The sequence below is a fragment of the Drosophila montana genome, unplaced genomic scaffold (genome assembly GCF_035044405.1).
Source record: "Drosophila montana isolate Dmon_TW-CO22-7 unplaced genomic scaffold, ASM3504440v1 contig_2668_1, whole genome shotgun sequence".
NCBI classification, from domain to species: Eukaryota; Metazoa; Arthropoda; class Insecta; order Diptera; family Drosophilidae; genus Drosophila; species Drosophila montana.
Genome location: NW_026997535.1, coordinates 258,105 through 278,183, shown reverse-complemented (window position 1 = coordinate 278,183; position 20,079 = coordinate 258,105). Strand labels below are relative to the sequence as shown.

The 20,079-nt window shown below is 40.0% G+C and overlaps 1 protein-coding gene across 3 annotated transcripts in view; it reads left to right on the top strand.

Annotated features, from left to right (window-relative positions):
* Window positions 1-8,368, top strand: part of dpr6 (defective proboscis extension response 6) — a 92,453-nt gene extending 84,085 nt beyond the window's left edge. For 2 of the 3 annotated variants that reach the window (XM_064683941.1, XM_064683943.1), the window contains one exon: window positions 7,731-8,368. In XM_064683941.1, the coding sequence (XP_064540011.1) occupies window positions 7,731-8,101 (371 nt within the window). In that variant the 3' untranslated portion in view covers window positions 8,102-8,368. The remainder of the gene's footprint in view (window positions 1-7,730) is intronic. The other variant, XM_064683942.1, reaches the window with a different exon arrangement.
* Window positions 8,369-20,079: the final 11,711 nt, after the last annotated feature.

Sequence of the window (20,079 nt, the reverse complement as noted above, 5' to 3'; positions counted from 1 at the left end):
CCTTAAAGTTGGCTTTAATACATGTCCAGTTAACATGCCAGTGTCCGCTTGGTCAGCCAGCAGGGTGCTGTGTCTCGGGCTGGGGCAGCGGCAGCTGAGTGTCGAGTCTCATTTCATGCACACGACAATATCAGTGAAAATGCCGGTAATAATATTTGAGGTGCTCCGCAATGGCGCCTGCAATGGCATATGTGTAGTGCACGTTCAACCGTTAGACAGCCCGCCCCCATACTGGGCCTGTCCCTCCAACTGGCTGTCTGCCACTTACACGCTGCCTGGCAATGGGCACGTCGAGCAGCTCCCCAACGGCCGGTCCGCAAAAGCTGACCCAGAATGCAACTTGTGCTGCTTAGTTGCCTGTGTGTGTGTGTAAGCTGAGCTGAAGCTGCAATGTTTTACTAACCACAAAATGCTGTAACTAAACGCGTACTCACACATGTAGATAGATAGAGCTGGGAGGACACGAAGCATACAGCACTACTTATGGAGCACTTGAGGCAGCTGCACAGGTAAAACTGCTGCTTGTTCCACACGAGCTATGCGACACAACCAGCCATACACGTTTAGTTTGGCAACTTTGCCACGAACACACCCCCACACACACACACACACCCGCAACATATTGTTATGGTCATGCCAAAGTTCTTGGCCCCAAAAATTGTCACCGTTTCTAGTTGCAATGTTTAGCACATTGACAGCATAAACTTTAACTAACATTTTGATATGGACCGGACTATCCCAAGGCGCGTACACATGAAATTGTTATAAATGTGTGCGAAATAGATGTTCTATAAGCTAAGCTCTCTTCAGTGCGAAATATTCAGGTTTTTATCTTGAAAATATTTGCCTTTGCCTCTCCTGGCTACAACAAACAAAACAAATCTGAAACTTTTGTTTATTCTTTGCCAAAATGCATTCATTTAATTAGTTTCAAAAAGGCATTCACAGTATTTGTTAATATAATGAAATTTCACATGAAGCGTTTTCTATAGAATTGGCAGTTCTTTTCTTTGGTGGAGAGAAAAATGTTCATTTTATTTGATACACTTGTTGCATTTATCTTGAGTCTTTTTTCTTTATTCACAGAAGCTAAAGTGCTAAGAAATAAAGCCAAAGTCAAGCTTTTGAAACCATAACTTATATCACATAAGATTCATATCCGATTTGCAGTTTTGAAATAAATAGCATTTCATTAGAGATCTGAAGATCTGACTGTCAATTTAATTTTTTTTGCCTTCAACGTTTTTTTAAAGCGAAAACAACTCAATTGCATTTAATAAAATTTGCGCTGGTTGGGCTTTCGAGTTGAAAACTAACTTGACGCTAAGTGCACTTTTGCCTGATTTGGCAATCATTTAAGCACTGTGTCAGTCAATCAGCCAGTCAATAAGCTTGACATAGGCCACCAATATAATCCTAATTCAATTGCCTGGCCACGTAATGGGCCAAGCAGCACATCACCAAATCGAATGGCAGCGTTACGTCTGGTCTGTGAACGGCGGCTGGTAATGTAATCCTGTCAGAGGCTGGGCGGCTGTTTAATCAGGCGTCAAACATCAAAAAAGTAATTCAAAATGCTCAAGCGCAACACACTTCGTATGAGTGTTTTTGTTGTTGTTGCTGTTGCTGCCGAAGTGTAGAGTAAGAGGACTTTGCTTTGCGAGGCAACGAGTTGGAAGCCAGTGAGTGCACGTCTGCAGTGCTTTGATAAAATTCGTTAGATAAATCAGCAGAAAAGTGTTGAAGTGTTGGAAGTGTTGGTGGCGAACCCTTTGAGCACTTGCCAGCCAGCAAAACTAATTGAAATCCGAACGAAACTCATTTATTTGCTCTCCAAATTAGAAATCTTTGCAGCTGGCTGGCAGGCAGCAGGCAGGAAGCAGGAGGCAGGAAGCAGCAGCTGTCAGCACAGATAATTTAAATAAAATATTTGGGCTGCAGATCAATATAAATATGAGTAATGCATGCTTTTAATAAGTGTACATAATTCACATGTAGAAATTTCCAAGCTCGAGCTGACGAGTAAAATGCAACTATACGTCCATTTCTTTTGGCCCTCTCTTGCACGGATCCTTTGCTCTTGGGTGCGCAAATCCGCTCGATAACGAAATAAATTGCTTTCAGCAAATGCTTAGTGCTTTGATTAATAGCCACAACCAGCAACTGGTTCTCGAATAAAGCAACTTCTGGCCACACTTTGCTGCTCCTTGTTGCTTCTTTTGCTTTACTCCTTGCTGATGAGCGCACATTTACTCAAATGTGCTGCGTGTGTGTTTGTGCCGTACGAATTTAATTGAGTGCTAAATGGCACGTAAACTGATAGGTCAACGCACACACACACACACAAGCACTCGTAGACACACAGTCGAATAGTATAGACAAACTTTTTGCTGTCGAAGGCGTTGCCAAGGACATGAGCTAGAAAACCCAAGTATGTGCATCAATGCTACACGTATGTCAGCAGTCGGCGGCAAGGACAAGCACTTGCCAAATTGTGTGGGCGTCAATTAATTTCTTTACACATAATGGAAACTTTACATTTGTTAGCCATCCAAAAAAGTATGCAACACTCTTTCGATTTGCCCCCTCCTTAGCAAAAATTTGCTAGCAGAGTGCGTCACATTAGCAGCGCAATTTGTTTGGTAATCCCCATTTGGCAAGTCTTTGTGCTTGGCTGAGCAGCAAGGCCTTTTTGGCCAGCTAATCCCAAGTGTTGATGTACACATGTGTGTGTCGGTGAAGCGCTTGGTACGTCAACACGTGCAAATAAAGCATTCAAATAGCCAGCCACACACATTGGCAGACAAAGAGACAGAGAGACAAGACAACGTCAAAGGCGCCTTGACCGCAATGAGTGAAATGAGAAGCGGTTCAGCTCTCTGTCAATGTATTGGGCTCATTCTCAATCTCAGTGTGGGTTTGACTTATACAAACAGTAAACCACACACACACACACACTCACACACACTCACACACAGACACACTAGCCACACGCATTAAACGAGCTCAGTCGCCGCACGTCTCAAGTTTATCAAAAGACAGCAAATAAAAATAGAGAGAAAAACGACAACGAAAATGAAGCGCGCTAAAGGCAAACCTACAGATAAATAGAGCTAGATAGAGACACATATACAGTGATAAAGAGAGAGAGAGATGGCAAATAGAGCTGGCCAGCAATAATAACAACAAGAACATAACCACACTTAATTCATTCGTGATTTATATGAGTCGCTTTCTGTGACTTAAAATGTGGCTCTTGCTGGGCTCTGGTTTTTTGGCTTGAATGTGGGATTGGCGGGGGGTGGGTGGGTTAGGGCGGCTTCAAAAACTAACTATAACTATTTTTGCGGTCTGCCCCGAAGCTCACCAAAGTGCTTAGACTTGCAGGGTGCACTCGTTTTTGGCCACGGCTCTCAATTAAAAATTCCTCTTGAGCTGCTCAAAATTCAATTCAAATTTTCGGCCCAGATTCTTGTAAGCCCAGCAAAAGCCAGCTAAACCGCTGATAAAGTACGACAGCAGCATCCACACACACACACACACTAACACACACAAACTTAGAAACTTGGCTAAGCCATGCAAAAGCAAGTTTCAATTTTTTGGCTCGAAACGCCATTTTGTCACTTTGACAAAATTGTTGCTACTTTTCGAATGGGGGGGTGGTCAGAGGGGGATTTCAAACAAAGAGGGGAGGTTCGACCGGGGCCCAACTTGTCGTTCAAGTGACATTCAATTATTATTTCAGGCAGGGCAACAAAAAGTTTTGCTACAAAACGAAACGAAACGAAATTTAGCTACAAACGAGCAACGACAATATTGTAAGAAGATAGTATTACAGCCAGACAAATGTCGGGGACTGCAGAAGAGACACTCACGAAGACACAGATACACGAACAAACAAACAAACAGACAGACGGAGGGACAAGCAAACAAGCGGACACACCGACAGGCGTAGAGATAGACAGTTAGATAGATAGTTGGATAAGGAGAGGAGCATAATGCGTATTTGCGCATTAAATGCAAAACTTGGCAAATAGTTTTGTGCCAAAAATAAAATCAAAACTAAATTTAACAGCAACAAAACTGAAAAGAATTGAAATTAAATGAAAATCAAAACTTTTCAATTGCTTTCTAAGCAAAAGAGACAGCCAGGCCGAAAGCTTCTAAAGATCTGGCAAGCTTAACTTTATTTTACAAAGATAAATGTGCCTAAAGTGAAAACAACACGATTTTACCTCAATTAAGCTGCAAGCAGGTAGAAGGAACGAGTTCTCGATACATTTTGATTTATCTGTGAAAAAGAATACCATACAAATTGTGACTATCTTGACTGTTACACCTCATTAGAGGAATGCATACTATGCCAGATATACGAGTGATATATTTTTAATAGGTAGATTTTAATGGATATTGGCAAAAAGTTGCTAGCTGCTAGCTGGGAAAACGAATGACTGGAAGGCAGGCAAGTGCAAGTGCGAGTGCTCGCAATTTGGGCAGAGCCCAGAAGCATGCAGCTTAAAATTAATGACAGCGAAGTAAATGTCAGCGCAGAATGAAAAACAAGACCGAAATGCCAGGCGCAACTTTACCAACCGCGACGTGTGGCAAAAACAATAACAGGACGTGGACAAGGACGAGGAGAAGGAGGGGGAGAAGGAGGAGGAGGATATGAACGTGCATGTGGATGTGAATGTGGACAGGAACGGGCAGCTCGAAGGACGCTGACTGCGATGCATGGCTTCCGGTTTTTGTTCGCGCGCTAGTATTTTCTGTGCCCTGCCGCCCTGTCGCCCTGCCACGGCAGCCATTGCCATTGCGTGCGCGAGTGTCGCATATGCACATTTTATTTATAAACTCGCAGCAAAGTAGAAAATAAAAAGCGTCCAGCTTCGAGCGGTATGCACCTCAGCAGGCGCTCCAACCGCTCGCCGCCTTGGCCCCAGCTGGGTATTGCATGTGCTGCGATAAAAGTGGTAAAATGCTTATCAAGCCCAAGCCGGATGTGCACGGTGTCAAACAGTGGCAGCCGTAGACGAAGGGGCGAGCAACAGCAGCTGCAAATAGTTTTTATGGCAACGGTAATATAAGCGGTAGTTTAATGCATAATTGAAAAGCACGCAAAGTTGAACAATAGAGGCGAGCATAGAGCATCGAGGGACCCGATCACAGAAAACACAAGCATTACACTGGAATGCAGTCACATAAATAAATGCGGGCTGAGTTAAACATAAAATCAGACTCGGTTGTGAAATATTTCGCAAATACTGTCACACGGAAAGAAGAAGAAGGAATGAGGGCTACACAGTCACACTTACATGCGGTCACACTTAATATGCAATCCGATTGTTCGGCCCAATTTTTGTTAACCAGTGTAAAGCAGTGGCAGAGGCCACGACTTCGCTTCACTGACCATTTTGCTCGTATTTGACTTAATTTACGAGTCCCAACACGAGACGTGACGCGGGCGAAAAGCTCTGGAGAAATTTCTGTCAAATCACAATTTAATGGCAATCAACATTTTAGCTATTTCGCACTTACTTGCACTTGATAATGGTAATTATTTAACAATAAGTGTGCGATGAAGCACGAAACGGAAGCGCAAATGAACTGTGAAATGTTTTTACAATTATAAGTGAGAGAAGCAATTGCAAATAATAGCACAAACACAAACACACACACAAAGGAAAGACCTTGAGCGCAATCTGAGTGCGAATTAAGTGTGAATCAGCATTGAATAGCATATACAGTATGCTAATTGAATGCCCACTTAAGCCAAATCAGGCTAAATCGGCGCTTTGTGTCACACTTGAGATGCACTTAAAGAGCGCTCTCTCAGCCGTCAAACATTACTCGCCGTCATCCGGCGACTGCACAAACAAAACGCGCTATAAAATGTAAAAATACTGCCAAAGTATGCAAAGCTCCTCATAAAAACACTCAAAAACTAACGTGCATTGCAACTGTTGGCTGCTGCTGCTGCTGCTGCTGCTGCTGCTGCTGCTGCTCCTGTTGCCGGCACGTCCTTCGTCCTTTGTCCTGCGTTCTTCGTTCTGTGTGCGTGCTTTTGTCTGTGTCTGAAGCTAGCTACTTGCTTAGCTCCTTCCTGCCGCCTTTGCATGCCCTGGCTTCCTTCCTGAAAATCCATCAGCGCTAATTTTGCATATTTTACTTGGCTCTTACTTTATTTTTTCTCTATCTGCCTCTCGCTCTCTCAGTTTATGCGCTTTTATTTGGCTTAGCCGGCTTGTGACTTGTGTTTTCACAGCCGCAGCCCAAAGATATTTTAGATATGCGCAGTTGAAGGCAATCCGGATTCTGTGGCCTTGTGTCTGCTCTGATGATGAATTATGTGCGCCACGTACGTTATTAATAATTCCTGTCCTGTCAACAAATACATTGTTACATTTGCCCCAGCTCACACCTCTCTGCCCGGCCCTGTCTCGCTAGCCTAGCCACAGGCCGCCCACGTTGCGTATGCGTAATATGTTTATTTTCAACGCTGCGGCTAGAAATTTATTAAGCAGCTGCTGCGCAGCTCCAACCGCAACATGACGAAAAAAACCAATTCGTGTTCAAATTGAAGCCTGTGGCCAGCAGGCGTGGGCAGCACTGGTTCCAAGGAAGTACACGCCTCTGACGCAAATCACGTTTAAAGCGCGACACATGACGGATGAAGTCCACGAATTGCTGCAAGCATAAAAACATACGCAGTTATATCAGAGCGATTCTATCAACTCAGATTATTTATATTGAATTCAATCTAGCTTTAGCTAATACGATCGTCTCACGTAACGCGCAGCAGTTGCCGCTGAATCAGCTGCGACATTGCGCATACGCCGCGTGTTGCGTCATCGGCTACCCGAACTGGATTGCGGGCGGAGGGCTGCCGGGGTCTGTTTGTTTGCACATTGTATTGAGTTTCAAGTGCACAAGTTAATTGCTTGAAAAATTGAACTCAATCAATTACCAGCACACACACAAAGGCACACGATGTGTGCGTGTGTGTAAGAGAGAGGCAGAGAGAGAGGAGAAGAGGCAAGGCGTTAGCTCCCGTGGGCAACCGTTTTTTTTGTAAAGAAGCACACATCGCGTGCACACGCAACGATGTGCGTGTGTGTGTGTGTGTGTGTGTGTGTGTGTTAACACCACTTAATAACACTAATTTATTTTATGGTGCTGCATACTTTCGGGGGTTGCGCATATTTTATTGTTTCGGCATAAATGGAAATAATATTTTGAAATTAAAAAATTTAATTTAATTAAATTGCCAACTTCTTCCCAAATTAGCTGATCATTTGCCTTGCTGCCATTTGCATTTAAATGTTGCAGGCACAAGAACTGACAGCTGACGGCAAATCAAATGTCGGCACTTTTGGGGCAACTGGGCAAACAGAAGCTGCACATTAATTAAACATATATGTGTTATGCACACACGCACACACAGACAGCTACAAATAAACACTTGTATGTACAAAAGCCAAACAGAGCGCAACAAATAAAGAGACAAACAGCAACAAGAACAACTACTTGAGTTGGCAGCTAACTTGCCACACACAAACACAGTCACATCCACATCCACACGCACATCCACACACACACACGCACATCCACACACACACACGCACACAGAGAGAGAGAGAGAGAGGCAAACTCGCATTTATTTAGTTGCTTATTGTTCAAGTACAAATTTAATATCTAAGCTCAAGACAATGCAATAAAGTTGAAATTAGTTCGGGCCATAATTTCAGGTGAACATCCGGAGGCAATGCAAACTGGCTCATCCGGTTGCCAGTACAATTGGCTGACAATTGTCATGCTGCTGGGCCTGGTGCTCGGTTACAGTCAGCGGCAGCAGCAGCATTGTGCCACACTCGCCACATGGGGCACTCGCAGCCGAGACGTCACGCTCGCGGCCAGTGAAAGTGACATCCGAAGAACAACAACATCATCAGCAGCAGCAGCGGCAACAGCAGCTGCGAAACGTGCTGCTGCTGGCGGCGGCCTTGAAGCGTCGCCTGCGGCCAGCCGCAGCAGCAGCAACAGTCGACAGGCGTGCCACGCCCACGCCCACGCCCACGCTAAACGCAGCTGCCACAGATGATCGCATGCAGCCGGACTTAACAACGCGAACTAAGCAGCCACATGAAATGTGTGCGCGAATGTATCCACAATGTGTATGTATCTATATATCTCAATGTGTATGTATCTGTATCTGTATCTGTAAGTGCATATGACGGTCACGACTAGCTAAATACTGGCATATTTAGTTATTTGTCAAGTCCTGTTGCCAGTTATAAACTAGCAATTCATATGTGTACAACTCTTAAGTAGATGCTGCCGCACTCCTAACAAAAATGTTCCCTCGCCCCCCTCCCCCTCCGCCACGCCCCCTACATAGGCAAATGAATAAACATTTAATGTGTATTTTGTATAGTTTAAGCAGCGTGTAAATAACTAACGTAAACTTATTAACGTAATTGCAATATCAAATTTATCACACAACAGCAAATAAGCAAACAAAAAAAAAAAACAAAAAGACACATAAAATATGAAAAGCGAGAGAAAAAATCAAGAGGTTTTGCAATGGCTCTTTAAATAAATACATAAATACGAAGCGAGCGAGGCGCATTAAATAATTAGAGAAAAACGTGGCAGCCACAACAGAAATAACACTCACAGATTGAGTGGGCCTTCAAATATTTAAATTAATTGCCATATCATGCAAATATTTGCTCAGCGCATTTTTTCCTCGCCTTCTCCAATGTTATGCTCTATATATATATTTATTTTTTGAATCAATAAATGCCAATTAATTTGGTATTCCAATATGAAAAATAGTAAGAAGTAGAACAGACCTGCATGGAAAAAAGCTGGAAAGCCTTGGCAAATATCAAATTAGGCCCTCAACTTTTCATGATGTGCTTATTTTATTTATTTTAAAGCAAAACGATTTGTTAATAATATTTGTTTATCGCATTAAGCTGCATTATCTTCACATATTTAACAAAAAAATGTAATATTTATTTATTTATTATTCCAGGCATCAGAAATAACAGCTTTAATTTCATTTCATTTGATTTGATTCGAACTTATATTTTTATATCCTTATAGAGGAGAGTATAATTTTGTCATGAAATGTGTAACACATAGAAGAAGATATCACCAACCCCACAAAATATATATATTCTAGATGAGCATAACAGCCAAGTTCATATAGCCATGTCCGACTGTCCGTCCGTCCGTCCGTCCTTCGGTCCGCCTATCTGTTTCTATGCGAACTAGTCTGGCAGTTTTAAAGCTTTTGTCTTGATACTGCGCATAGGTCCTTCTTTCTATTTCAGGCAGTACATATGTGGGAACCGTCCGAATCAGACTACTATATCATTTAACTGTATTAGGAGCAATCGGTCAAAAAGTTGGCTCTGATATGAACCCTCTATTTCATATTAAGATAAATTGACAAAACTTGGAATTTATTAGTTCCATTATGATTCTCATATATACGCGAGATCCACTTCTTTATTATAAGGAAATATCGGTGGAATTGTACGTTTTTATATGGGAAAATATTCGGTTTTCAAAGATATTTTTAACAAACTCAGCATTTTCGAGCTGCGCTATTCACACATATCTGTAAAAGGGTATTAAATCTTCGGCATGCCTAAGATATCCTTACTTTTGCGTTTTTAATTATATTTGCAATAGTTTAATAAATATATTTTTATGGTTGCCATTTGATTCTATTTGACTGTGAATTCGACAAATTAATTTAATTTGAAGCCACTTTACGTTGGAATTTGCATTTGGCACTGGACAATGCGAATTGCTAACTTAATAAAAATTCTGTTGACACGCCACATATATGCCACATACATTTAATCAATTGCCACAGAAAAAAATTCGGAATTTTTGCTAACTTTTATTTGTTAAACACAATCACAAATATAGCTCAATTATTGGCTATAAAGTTATCAAAACTGGTAATGTAATTAAAATAGGTGGCTGAGGCTGTGGCTGCACGTCGTGATGCAAATTGAACTACAATTAAATTATAATTAAATTTAATCTAAGGCCATGTTATAATTTGCAATCAATATTGTTGCTGCAATGCAGGCAATAATAATAACCATAATAATAATTATAATATTAATATTAACGATATTAACAATAACAGTTTGTCCCATTCCAATCAACATAAGTTAATGTTAGTCATATAACTATAGGTCACACAAGTATGCGTATGCCTGCTTGATTGCAACATAAAATAAGATTATAAAATGATATGTTGGCCACGATAAGGTGCATAACTTTCATGCAACCTTTGCCTTTGATATTCGGTTTTACGTAAAAATCAAAAAACATCCTTTATTCTTCAGGTGTAAAGCGCATATTTAACCAGAAAACACAAGCAACTCACCTAATCAATCAAAATGTAAACTGTTTATAAACTATATATATACTCTATATATATATACATATAGGGTATAAGTGTATGTAATAGCAAATGCCAGCCAATTGGTTATGTTGAAGCCTTAAAAGGGTTGAAAGCAACTATTTAAACACAGCATATTAATTACACTTCTATTGTAGGTCATCAGACAAAATAAATTCCTGTACATTAAAGTTAATTAGTGCAACTTTTGGAACCTTGAATGCAAGCGAGTGCGTGAGTGTGTGCGTGTAATCCAAATTATCCACATAAGCTGCATATTTAAAATATTATATTAAAACAACATCATGGCATAGTTATTAGTTATGCGTTTGAATAAAGCAATTGAATTGTATGAAAGGAAGCTAAACTAAAAGCATATATAACGAGTACTTTTAACTGTTGAATTTAAATACAAGTAAATTAAAAGAACAGTTAATTAAAAGCTAGTCCAAATATGTACTATAATAATATAGTATAATACTATGTATAATTGGACGCTCAAAATCGATAACAAATACAAAAACAAACAAAAACGAATGAGCACACGCGTAAGCATGCCATAATATAGAAGACTTAGCAAAGCATTACAACAATAACAAAACTAATAGAAAAAAAAAACAACAAATACCATATGCAAATGTCGCCAGAATAAAAAACAAAAACAAAAAAAAAAAGAAGCAAAGCATTTGTTAGTAAAAAACATAAATTGTGAACTGTTGAGCGTGTGCACGTGCCACTGCAACTGCAACAACAACAACAAAATGAACATCAACAACAGCAACTATGTACATTAAATAGTGCAAAATGAAACACAATTAAACATTTTTTTATTTAAAAGAAAAGAACCCGTTTACGTGTTTTGATAACTTTACGATTTGGTGCAACTCGTGCGATTTCATTTCTTTTGATATAAGCTGTTCAATTATTTATGCAAACTAAAATGCAATGCAGTAGCAGCAGCTGGCATAATACCCTTCACGGCAACCCGCTCCTGCCCAGCTGTCCCGCCTGTGCCCGCCTGTCCACCTAGAAAATAGGCAACGACAGCCGAAGAAATGAAAAATAAGCTGCAACGTATGCGTGTGTCACATGTAATCTCTGGATTATAGACAGCAACAACCAGGCAGCCCGAAGCTGGGTCCTCTTGCAGCCAGGCAGCCGGCAACATGGCAGTTGGGCACTTTGAAAAACTGGGTCAGCAGATAAATCGAAAGGGCTTAAAAATGAAACTAAGGTATCAATTTCATGGCCAAGCCCAAATATTACATGCTCTTTTAGCTATTAATTTTGAGAAGCAAATGCCTATTTACATACTCAAATTATTTTTATAGATTTCGAGCAACATTCTTTAAAATAACGCTCGTAAGAATGGATTTAAAGCTTGGTCAACAATTTATTTCAGAATGCGCTTCGGCTTTGTGCTCAAAAGTAAGTAAAAATAAACTTTAATAAGACATAAATTGATAATTAATTAAAACCTGCTGGAAGGGAGCGCAGTAAATAATGTTAAGTATTAAAGGAAATGCTGTATGCACTGCTTGCATCAAGTCTAATATCCGCGTGCACTGCTTTCAACTGCTTGACTAGAATGCGTGTTGTTTCTTGGCAGCAAAGCTTATTGCGCAGTTATTGTAGCCCATGGCAAAGAGTATTCCAAACAAAACAGTCTCTCGCATAATTCCATCCGCTGCGAACTTTGACAGAGCAACAACAAAACAAGAATACCAATTGAAATGCCTCATTAATTAAAATACACATACAGAAAGTAAAGGATGCGACAAACGGAAATTAAAAATGTTAAATTAAATTGCAGCAACAATTGACAACGCACAATTCTGCAATTGTGTAATTCTATTAAAATGCGCCGCAAAGCGGCGCTAATCCTCATGCATGTCCGCGTCCAAAATAATCAAGCTAGCCACAAAATGGCCACATGCAAACCGCGCGCCAATGAGGCATATAAAACTTGCTCCACTTTCAGGATCAGTTTGGCGGCCCGACATTTTTGTGACTGCGTTGGCATAAAAATATTTATACGCTCGCCTGACTCCCAAATGTTGCGCGCTGCTTATGCAAATTTTATTCTTTTTTTTTTTTGTGTGGTTGCCTAAGCAACCGTCGCAGCGCTGGTCGTGGCCTGTTGTTGTTGTCCTTGCGCTTCCTCATGGCCATGGACAACAGCATGTAATTTGGGCCGATAGAATTTATTTAATGCCCCGGCATTAGACACATTTGTTGCCCAGCAGCAGTCGCAGCATTCTCGATATTGATTTGAGAGCAGCCGTGACTGGAACGTAGAAATGTTTTAACTTAACTCTTAAAGCGCTCACACGTTACAACCTGAGCCCTAGATCTGGCATTTAGTTTAGCTACTATTTAGCAGCTTCTATGCGCTAATTTTGCGGCATATTTTGGGCGTCGAAAGCCTTTTATGGCCTGTAATATAGCAGTTAAACAAATGAGAGATAAGCCAAACGGGTTGGGATTGTATGAAACTTGTATGACCTCTCAGGATTTGAGAGATTCGAGAGTAAACCGTTTCCGAAACTTGTCGTAAGTAGAATATGCTGGGTTTGTTTGTAGTGTCAAACATTTCTATTGAGTTTCACGATTACATTAAATATATACGTGGTATAACTCGAGTATTTTAAGTCCGATTTTGGAATTATTTAAACCTTTTAAGACTCGTACGAATCACAGTTGTAAATTGCCATTACAAAATTATGAATTTCGACTAAATTTAGTACATTTTACATCACAATTCTTGCTAAATTTGAGTCGGTCCCTTCAACCTTCAATTGCCATTCAAAAAAGCCCATACTAAAATTTGATCCAATTTTGGCAATTGGCAAGGGGTTACATCACAATTTTGGCCAAAAGCGCTTCGGAGCTATAGTCAAAAAATGTTAGTTCCAAACGATTCTGTAGACCTCCACGTTTTCAAAGCGCCCAATCTTTTCACGTTCGGACTACATTTACCTGAGCTATAGCCAGTTAAAGTCCATCAAATCCTTTGAAATTAAAACTGGGTTTATGAATCAACCCCATTTTGCTCAGTCAAGATATTGAACTATACAATGTTCTTGATATAAGAGTTATCTAAAAATCCAATTTTTGTAAAATTACTGACGTGGGCTGCGAGAAACAAAAAATTCGGATATCTCAGCAACTCCAAGGAGCTTGTTTGGCAAAGGACACACCAGGACCCGCAAGTATTTAGGAAATTCGTAAACGAGCATAGTCGCTTTTCGTAATACTCAGTTTTTCATCTACGAAAGGGCCTCTTTCAAGCATAAACTAATAAGCTTCTGCGTAGCGCAGCAAATGATAAAAAGGCCTGATGCGATAATCTACGAATTTCTAATAGTTTTGTATGCATTTTTACATCGGATTTATGGTCAGTGTGTGTGTGTTGGTGCGCGCATTGTCAAGGGCTGTTGGTGTTTTTGGGGGCGTGGTCGGTCGCATGGCGGCTGAACAAACTCTAAAGTGGCCGCTGCAGAGCCGCATGAAATGCCAGTTGAATTATGGACCATTTGAATGAAATTATTTTAATTGCGTAAATCACTTTGCAACCAACCAAAATTCAACAATGCTGCGGCATTCAGGGCGTTCTCTATGTGTGTGTGCGTGTGCGTGTGCGTGTGCGTGTGTGTGTGTGCGTGTGCGTGTGCGTGTGGGTCACTTATTGGCCCAATCCCATTGTATGAGCGCAACTTTTGGGTGCTGCGCTGCGGCAAGTGGGCAAAAGGCGAAATTGCACACAGCACAGGGGTGAGTGAGGGGGAGGGGGGGAGGGTGGGGCAGTGGTGCAGTGCAACTGCAGTTTTGAATCGGAAACTAACGAACAACAGCACTCGAAAATTTAAACAAATATTTCAGCTGGCATATTTGCACTCCATTCCAAAGTAATTGTTTTCCCTAGGTCGACAATACAAATAAATTCTGGCAACAATTGCCATGGCAAACACTATAAAAGCACGTAATTGCTGCATTCCATGCCAGACTACAAGATACCCTGCACAAATAAGATTAAGCAGAGGAAGAGGATAGAGGAAGATTCAAAGCAAAAGCTGAGCAAATTGCTAGATATTTCCATTCTGCTTAGTTAACTTGGCTGGTAAAAGATGTCGCAATATATATGCATTTGTATAGGTAGGTATACCCTTTGTAGAGTATCTAGAGAGCAGACAATGCAGCAACTCCATTGGGATGCTGCTGTAGTTGTATTATTGTAATTGCGACCGCAATTTGTCCAAATTATCGGTAATATTATAAATTAATATCAGTTTGGTTTTCAACTAGAGATATGTTGGCGTCGCCTGGCCCACGTTGCGTATGCGTGATATCAAATAAATGCACATATTCGACAAAAGCGCGACACTTAAAAGGTTGATAATAATTTATGATATATTGAATGGCATTTTTGGCAAATGCATTAATAAAACATGCAGCTAAACAAATAAGCGAAAAAACATTTCGCCCCAAAACATTTGTGAAGGCATCAACTCTTTATACCCCATTCGGCATTTTGTCTCCCCCTCCCCCGCTCTCTCTCCGTTTCTAATCCAGCAGAACTAAAAGTTGACTCTGAATATGAAATGGCAAAATATGCGTATAAAGCCAACACTTTGGCAAAAACAGCTCAAGCTAACCCTTGACATGTCCCTGCAGTCCACAGCTCAGCTAAGTTCAGTTCAGTTGAGTTCAGCTCAATCCCAGACCCAGCACAGCACAGCCCAGCACAGCCCAGCCCAGTTCAGCTCTGTTGTGCTCCCACGCACTCGTGCTGTTCGATTGTTTGGCCCAAGTATTTGACTTGGGTTTGTTTGGCTCTCAAGTGGTTATTGTTGTCACTGAAGCATAATGCATGGTCGAGCGCTATAAAGATATGCGATGCGAGGCGATGCGATGCGATGCCAGGCATGATAAATGATACGGCTTAGTCGCGCACAGTGCGGCCTCCCAAAATAAAGCCTGAAAGCCCGCCCATCTGACATATGAACTATGATGTGCTGTGAACTGGGTACTTACAACGTATTTGCTCGCCGACAGCAGACGTTAGACGGCAGACATCAACTGCACTTAGCGCTAAGTATCTCTACAATGGAAACTGATTTCAATCTACGGCGTTACGCACAGTGAACAGGTTCCAGGAAAATTAAAGACTTCATTAATTCGGTTCAGTTGAGTTCGGTTCGCTTAATTCAAAAAACTATGAACTTTAACATTTCTGTTGTTAACCGCTGTTAAACTGTTTATAAATCATCTTCAAGGGAAATTAATTACATTAAGTATAAGTACTTTACCTTTAAATAAATACTTCCTGTACCCATTTCCCTTTTGAACCCAACTTCAGTACTTTATTTAGACCTAATTTACAAAGGATAAACTGTTATATAGCCAGTGCACAAACTCTGTTAACTTCGGTTTGAAACTTTGTTAGCCTTACAGCAAGACTGAACGAAACGCACTTAACGGCAGTTAGCTACTTAACGAATTTAGCTCAGTTAACGAACCTGCTAAGTTACATTTACGTTAAATCGTTGCATACTTTTGGGCTGGCAACTGTTATATCTGTATATCTGTAGATATGACATGCTGTTATATGTAGCCAATGCACAAACCTTTGCTTAAGGCAATTTGAAATGCCTTAGCTGTAAAAAAAGGAAAATTACAAAACTGCCATTTTTTCCCCGCTGCTAATTTACAGTTAGGATTAACCTATGCGAATGACTTACATTTTATGTTAAATTTAATATTCAGCGGTTATTTTCAAATGAGGCAAATTGATAACAATTCGAGTAAATGACATTAAAAGGACAACTATGAGAGAATATTTGATCAAATACATATTCCTTAGTAAGGGCTGTTACCTTCCGTGCTAAGCATAAAGAGTTTCTAAAGCCATTATGCCACATGATGCCATATCAAATCTAACCTTGTCAAACTCTTTCTTCTTGGTAATTTTAATAGATTTGAAATCTCTTTTGCGCAGCACCTAATCAACTCCGAGCACAAAACGAACTGTTAGCTACGCCCACAGTTGGCGGCACAGATGAAAGCCAGACGAGGCACAATGGTTAAAAGTGTCCTCGTAGATCACCGTGCCGCAAAGTACTCGGTCTCTATCCAAGAAGACACGCTTCACTATGGTTTAATTGCTTTAAAATAAGCCACACCCACGGTGCCGAAAATTCATCTTGCACGCACATTACGAGAAACCTGCGTAGATGACGACGTCGACGTCGACGTCGATGGGATGGGGCGCTCGGGCGAGCGGTTACTTTGATGTGCAGGATCAGAGCAACCGGCAATGGGCGCGCTGTCAATTGTGGTTGGCTTGGAAAGCGGTTTAGTTACGCTGTTGACGATTCCCCCGCACCCCGCAACCGTCACCCTTCAGCCTGCACCCCAGCCCTTAGTTTGCTCTTACTTATCCTAGACGAATGAAGTGTGTAATTTGAAATTAGCTCAGCTCAGCGGCACCTTTGTGTGCACCTGCTGGCATCGTGTCCTTGTGCTCGGCTACTCAGTTACGCATCAGACCCTTCAGATCCTTTCGCTATGCATACATATATATACACATACATATGTATATATATAGTTATTGATTTGCTTAGTTGGAAGTGTACGCATCTCATTTCTCACTCGCTTGGCGACTTCATTCAGTTTTCAACATCAATTTGCATGTTTCGAATTAATTCGTTACCGATTCAAAAACGTAAAATCAAAAGCAGAATTTATGACCGCACACATCTGCATGTACGTTTATAATCTGACTTATTTTAGGATTCGTATCGAACGAAATGAAATAAAGCTGAACCAAGTCCGCCTGCATAGACTGTGGTTGCTGCTAATCAGGTTTTCTTTAGCCAAATTGATTTCATTTTCATATTTCAATTTCGAAACGACGCGCCGCGACAACAGCCACTCGAATAGTCCAACAAAATGCAAAATCAGTAAGACCAGTAGTCGCGACATGATATAAATTAACTGTTTTGACTTTGTGAAATGAAATGCGGCCTCTTTGAAATTCCAATTCAAATCGATCTCTTGCAGCAGCCCCAAAAGCAGTGGGTGACCAACAGAAAAACAGCTAAGAATTCCACGGGTACCATGACTATGAGATACCCTACAATCTATATCTATATCTATATCTATATCTATATCTATATCTATATCTATATCTATATCTATATCTATATCTATATCTATATCTATATCTATATATATATCTATATCTATATCTATATCTATATATATATCTATATCTATATCTATATCTATATCTATATCTATATCTATATCTATATCTATATCTATATCTATATCTATATCTATATCTATATCTATATCTATATCTATATCTATATCTATATCTATATCTATATCTATATCTATATCTATATCTATATCTATATCTATATCTATATCTATATCTATATCTATATCTATATCTATATCTATATCTATATCTATATCTATATCTATATCTATATCTATATCTATATCTATATCTATATCTATATCTATATCTATATCTATATCTATATCTATATCTATATCTATATCTATATCTATATCTATATCTATATCTATATCTATATCTATATCTATATCTATATCTATATCTATATCTATGTCTATGTCTATATCTATATCTATATCTATATCTATATCTATATCTATATCTATATCTACATCTATATCTATATCTATATCTATATATATCTATATCTATATCTATATGCATCTATATCTATATATATGTATATCTATATCTATACATTTATCTATATCTGTATCTATATCTACATCTATATCTATATCTATGTCTATATCTATATCTATATCGACTTCCGTTAGTAGTGCTTGTGTTAGGGTATCTTTGATATTTAAAATATCATTAAGAGTGGCCTTTTTGGCTGGGCTGTTGGTTGGGGTGCTGGCCGTATCTTTAGATCGTTAGAGTTTGCCGGCGCACCGATTTCTTTTCGGCTTAAATGGTTTATGTGCGTTTGCAACCAGTTTAGGCCGAAGCCGTTTCTGTTGCTGTTTTCGTATTCAATTTAAACTTTTAGGTGGGCCGTGGCCGGCGCCTTTGAAGCGTGCATCTCGTTTACCACGTGCCGTGCCCCACTCAGACGCCAACTAAGCCTCTGGCAGCGCTTCCGACTGGGCTTTTGCGTCAGCAGCCGCAGGAGGAGCCGGAGTAGGAAGCCAGTTACAAAATATGCCGATGCCGGCGATGCCACTGATCCAATGATCCAATCAAATCAGCAACAAAGCGCCATTTGAATTAATAAACAAATATGTTTATTAATATTACCACAAATTGTTTGCTTTATAGTATTATTAATAAATATGCATTTTAATATTCGGGCAAAAACAAATTTGCCTCGCAATGTTGTTGCCGCTCTCAAGTCGAGTAGCAATTTCAGCGATTTTAATGAGGTGCTCAGCATTTTATGATTTAATTAAGCCTTCATTTAGTAGCTACTGCTAAGCTTATTATTAATGTTGTTGTTGTTGTTGTTGTTGTTGCTTCCTTCAGTTATTAGTCGCATATATATGCCCCTATCAAAGCTGCTGCCCGAACAGCCTGAGCCCCATTTGTTGTGCCTTAATTATGTGCGTTTTAAATTCTTAATGAATGCCCCATTTGGCGATCAGCGGGGGTGTCGGGTCTTGGGCAACGGCTTCAGCTATAGTTTTAGCTACTGCTCTGCCCCAATAGTAGGCAGACATGCGACGATGATTTAAATGATAACGAACCCATCTGCATAATGTAGGAGGCACTATTTTGGCATCATGGAAAGTTTATATGAAAGGGAATCCAAAATGGAACGAAGCCAAGCGAAAACAAGCCTCATTCATGGAATCAATTAGGTAGCTAAAAATAAACTATATAGTATCTGAAATTACCCAACAACACTTTAAGCGCCCGTTACAGAGTTCTATTCCCTTCGATAAATATGTATATAAAATTGACTAACTATGCTCTCCAATACCAAACACCCTTCAAATTTATTCACTTAAGTACATTTTTATATTCTATGTATACATGTGTGTGTGTTTGTGTGTGTGTGTTTGTGTGAGTGTACGTGTGTGTGTATGTATGTTTGTATATATGTAGGTATGTATGTATGTATGTATGTATGTATGTATGTAAATAAATATGTCTTTCTGTCACGTACATTGCCTCTGCTCTGCAAATCAATAAAATAGGGTTTTAAAATATAACCCTTGTATGTGATTCTCATAAATTTAAGTAAGGCTCGCGTGCTTCGACGATTTAGAGAAGGAGTATGCGGCCCAGCAGGAGAATGTGGCCCATCAGGAGGAGGCGGCCTATCAGAAGAATGCAGAGCAGCAGCAGCTGGAGGAGGAGGATGCTCGTCACGCAGGAGGAGGACGATAAGTCGCCGGATGAGCTGTGTGCATATGGGTATGTACACATGTATGTTACGTATGTTTGTATATATGTAGACAAATATTTATGCATGTAGAGATCCAGGCATGTATGCAATTATGTTTGTATGTAATTATATATGCAGTCGTGCATACATGCATATGTGTATACATACACGTATGATCTCTATTATTTAATGCAGGCTAAGATTGCTTTTTGCTCTGCAAATTAT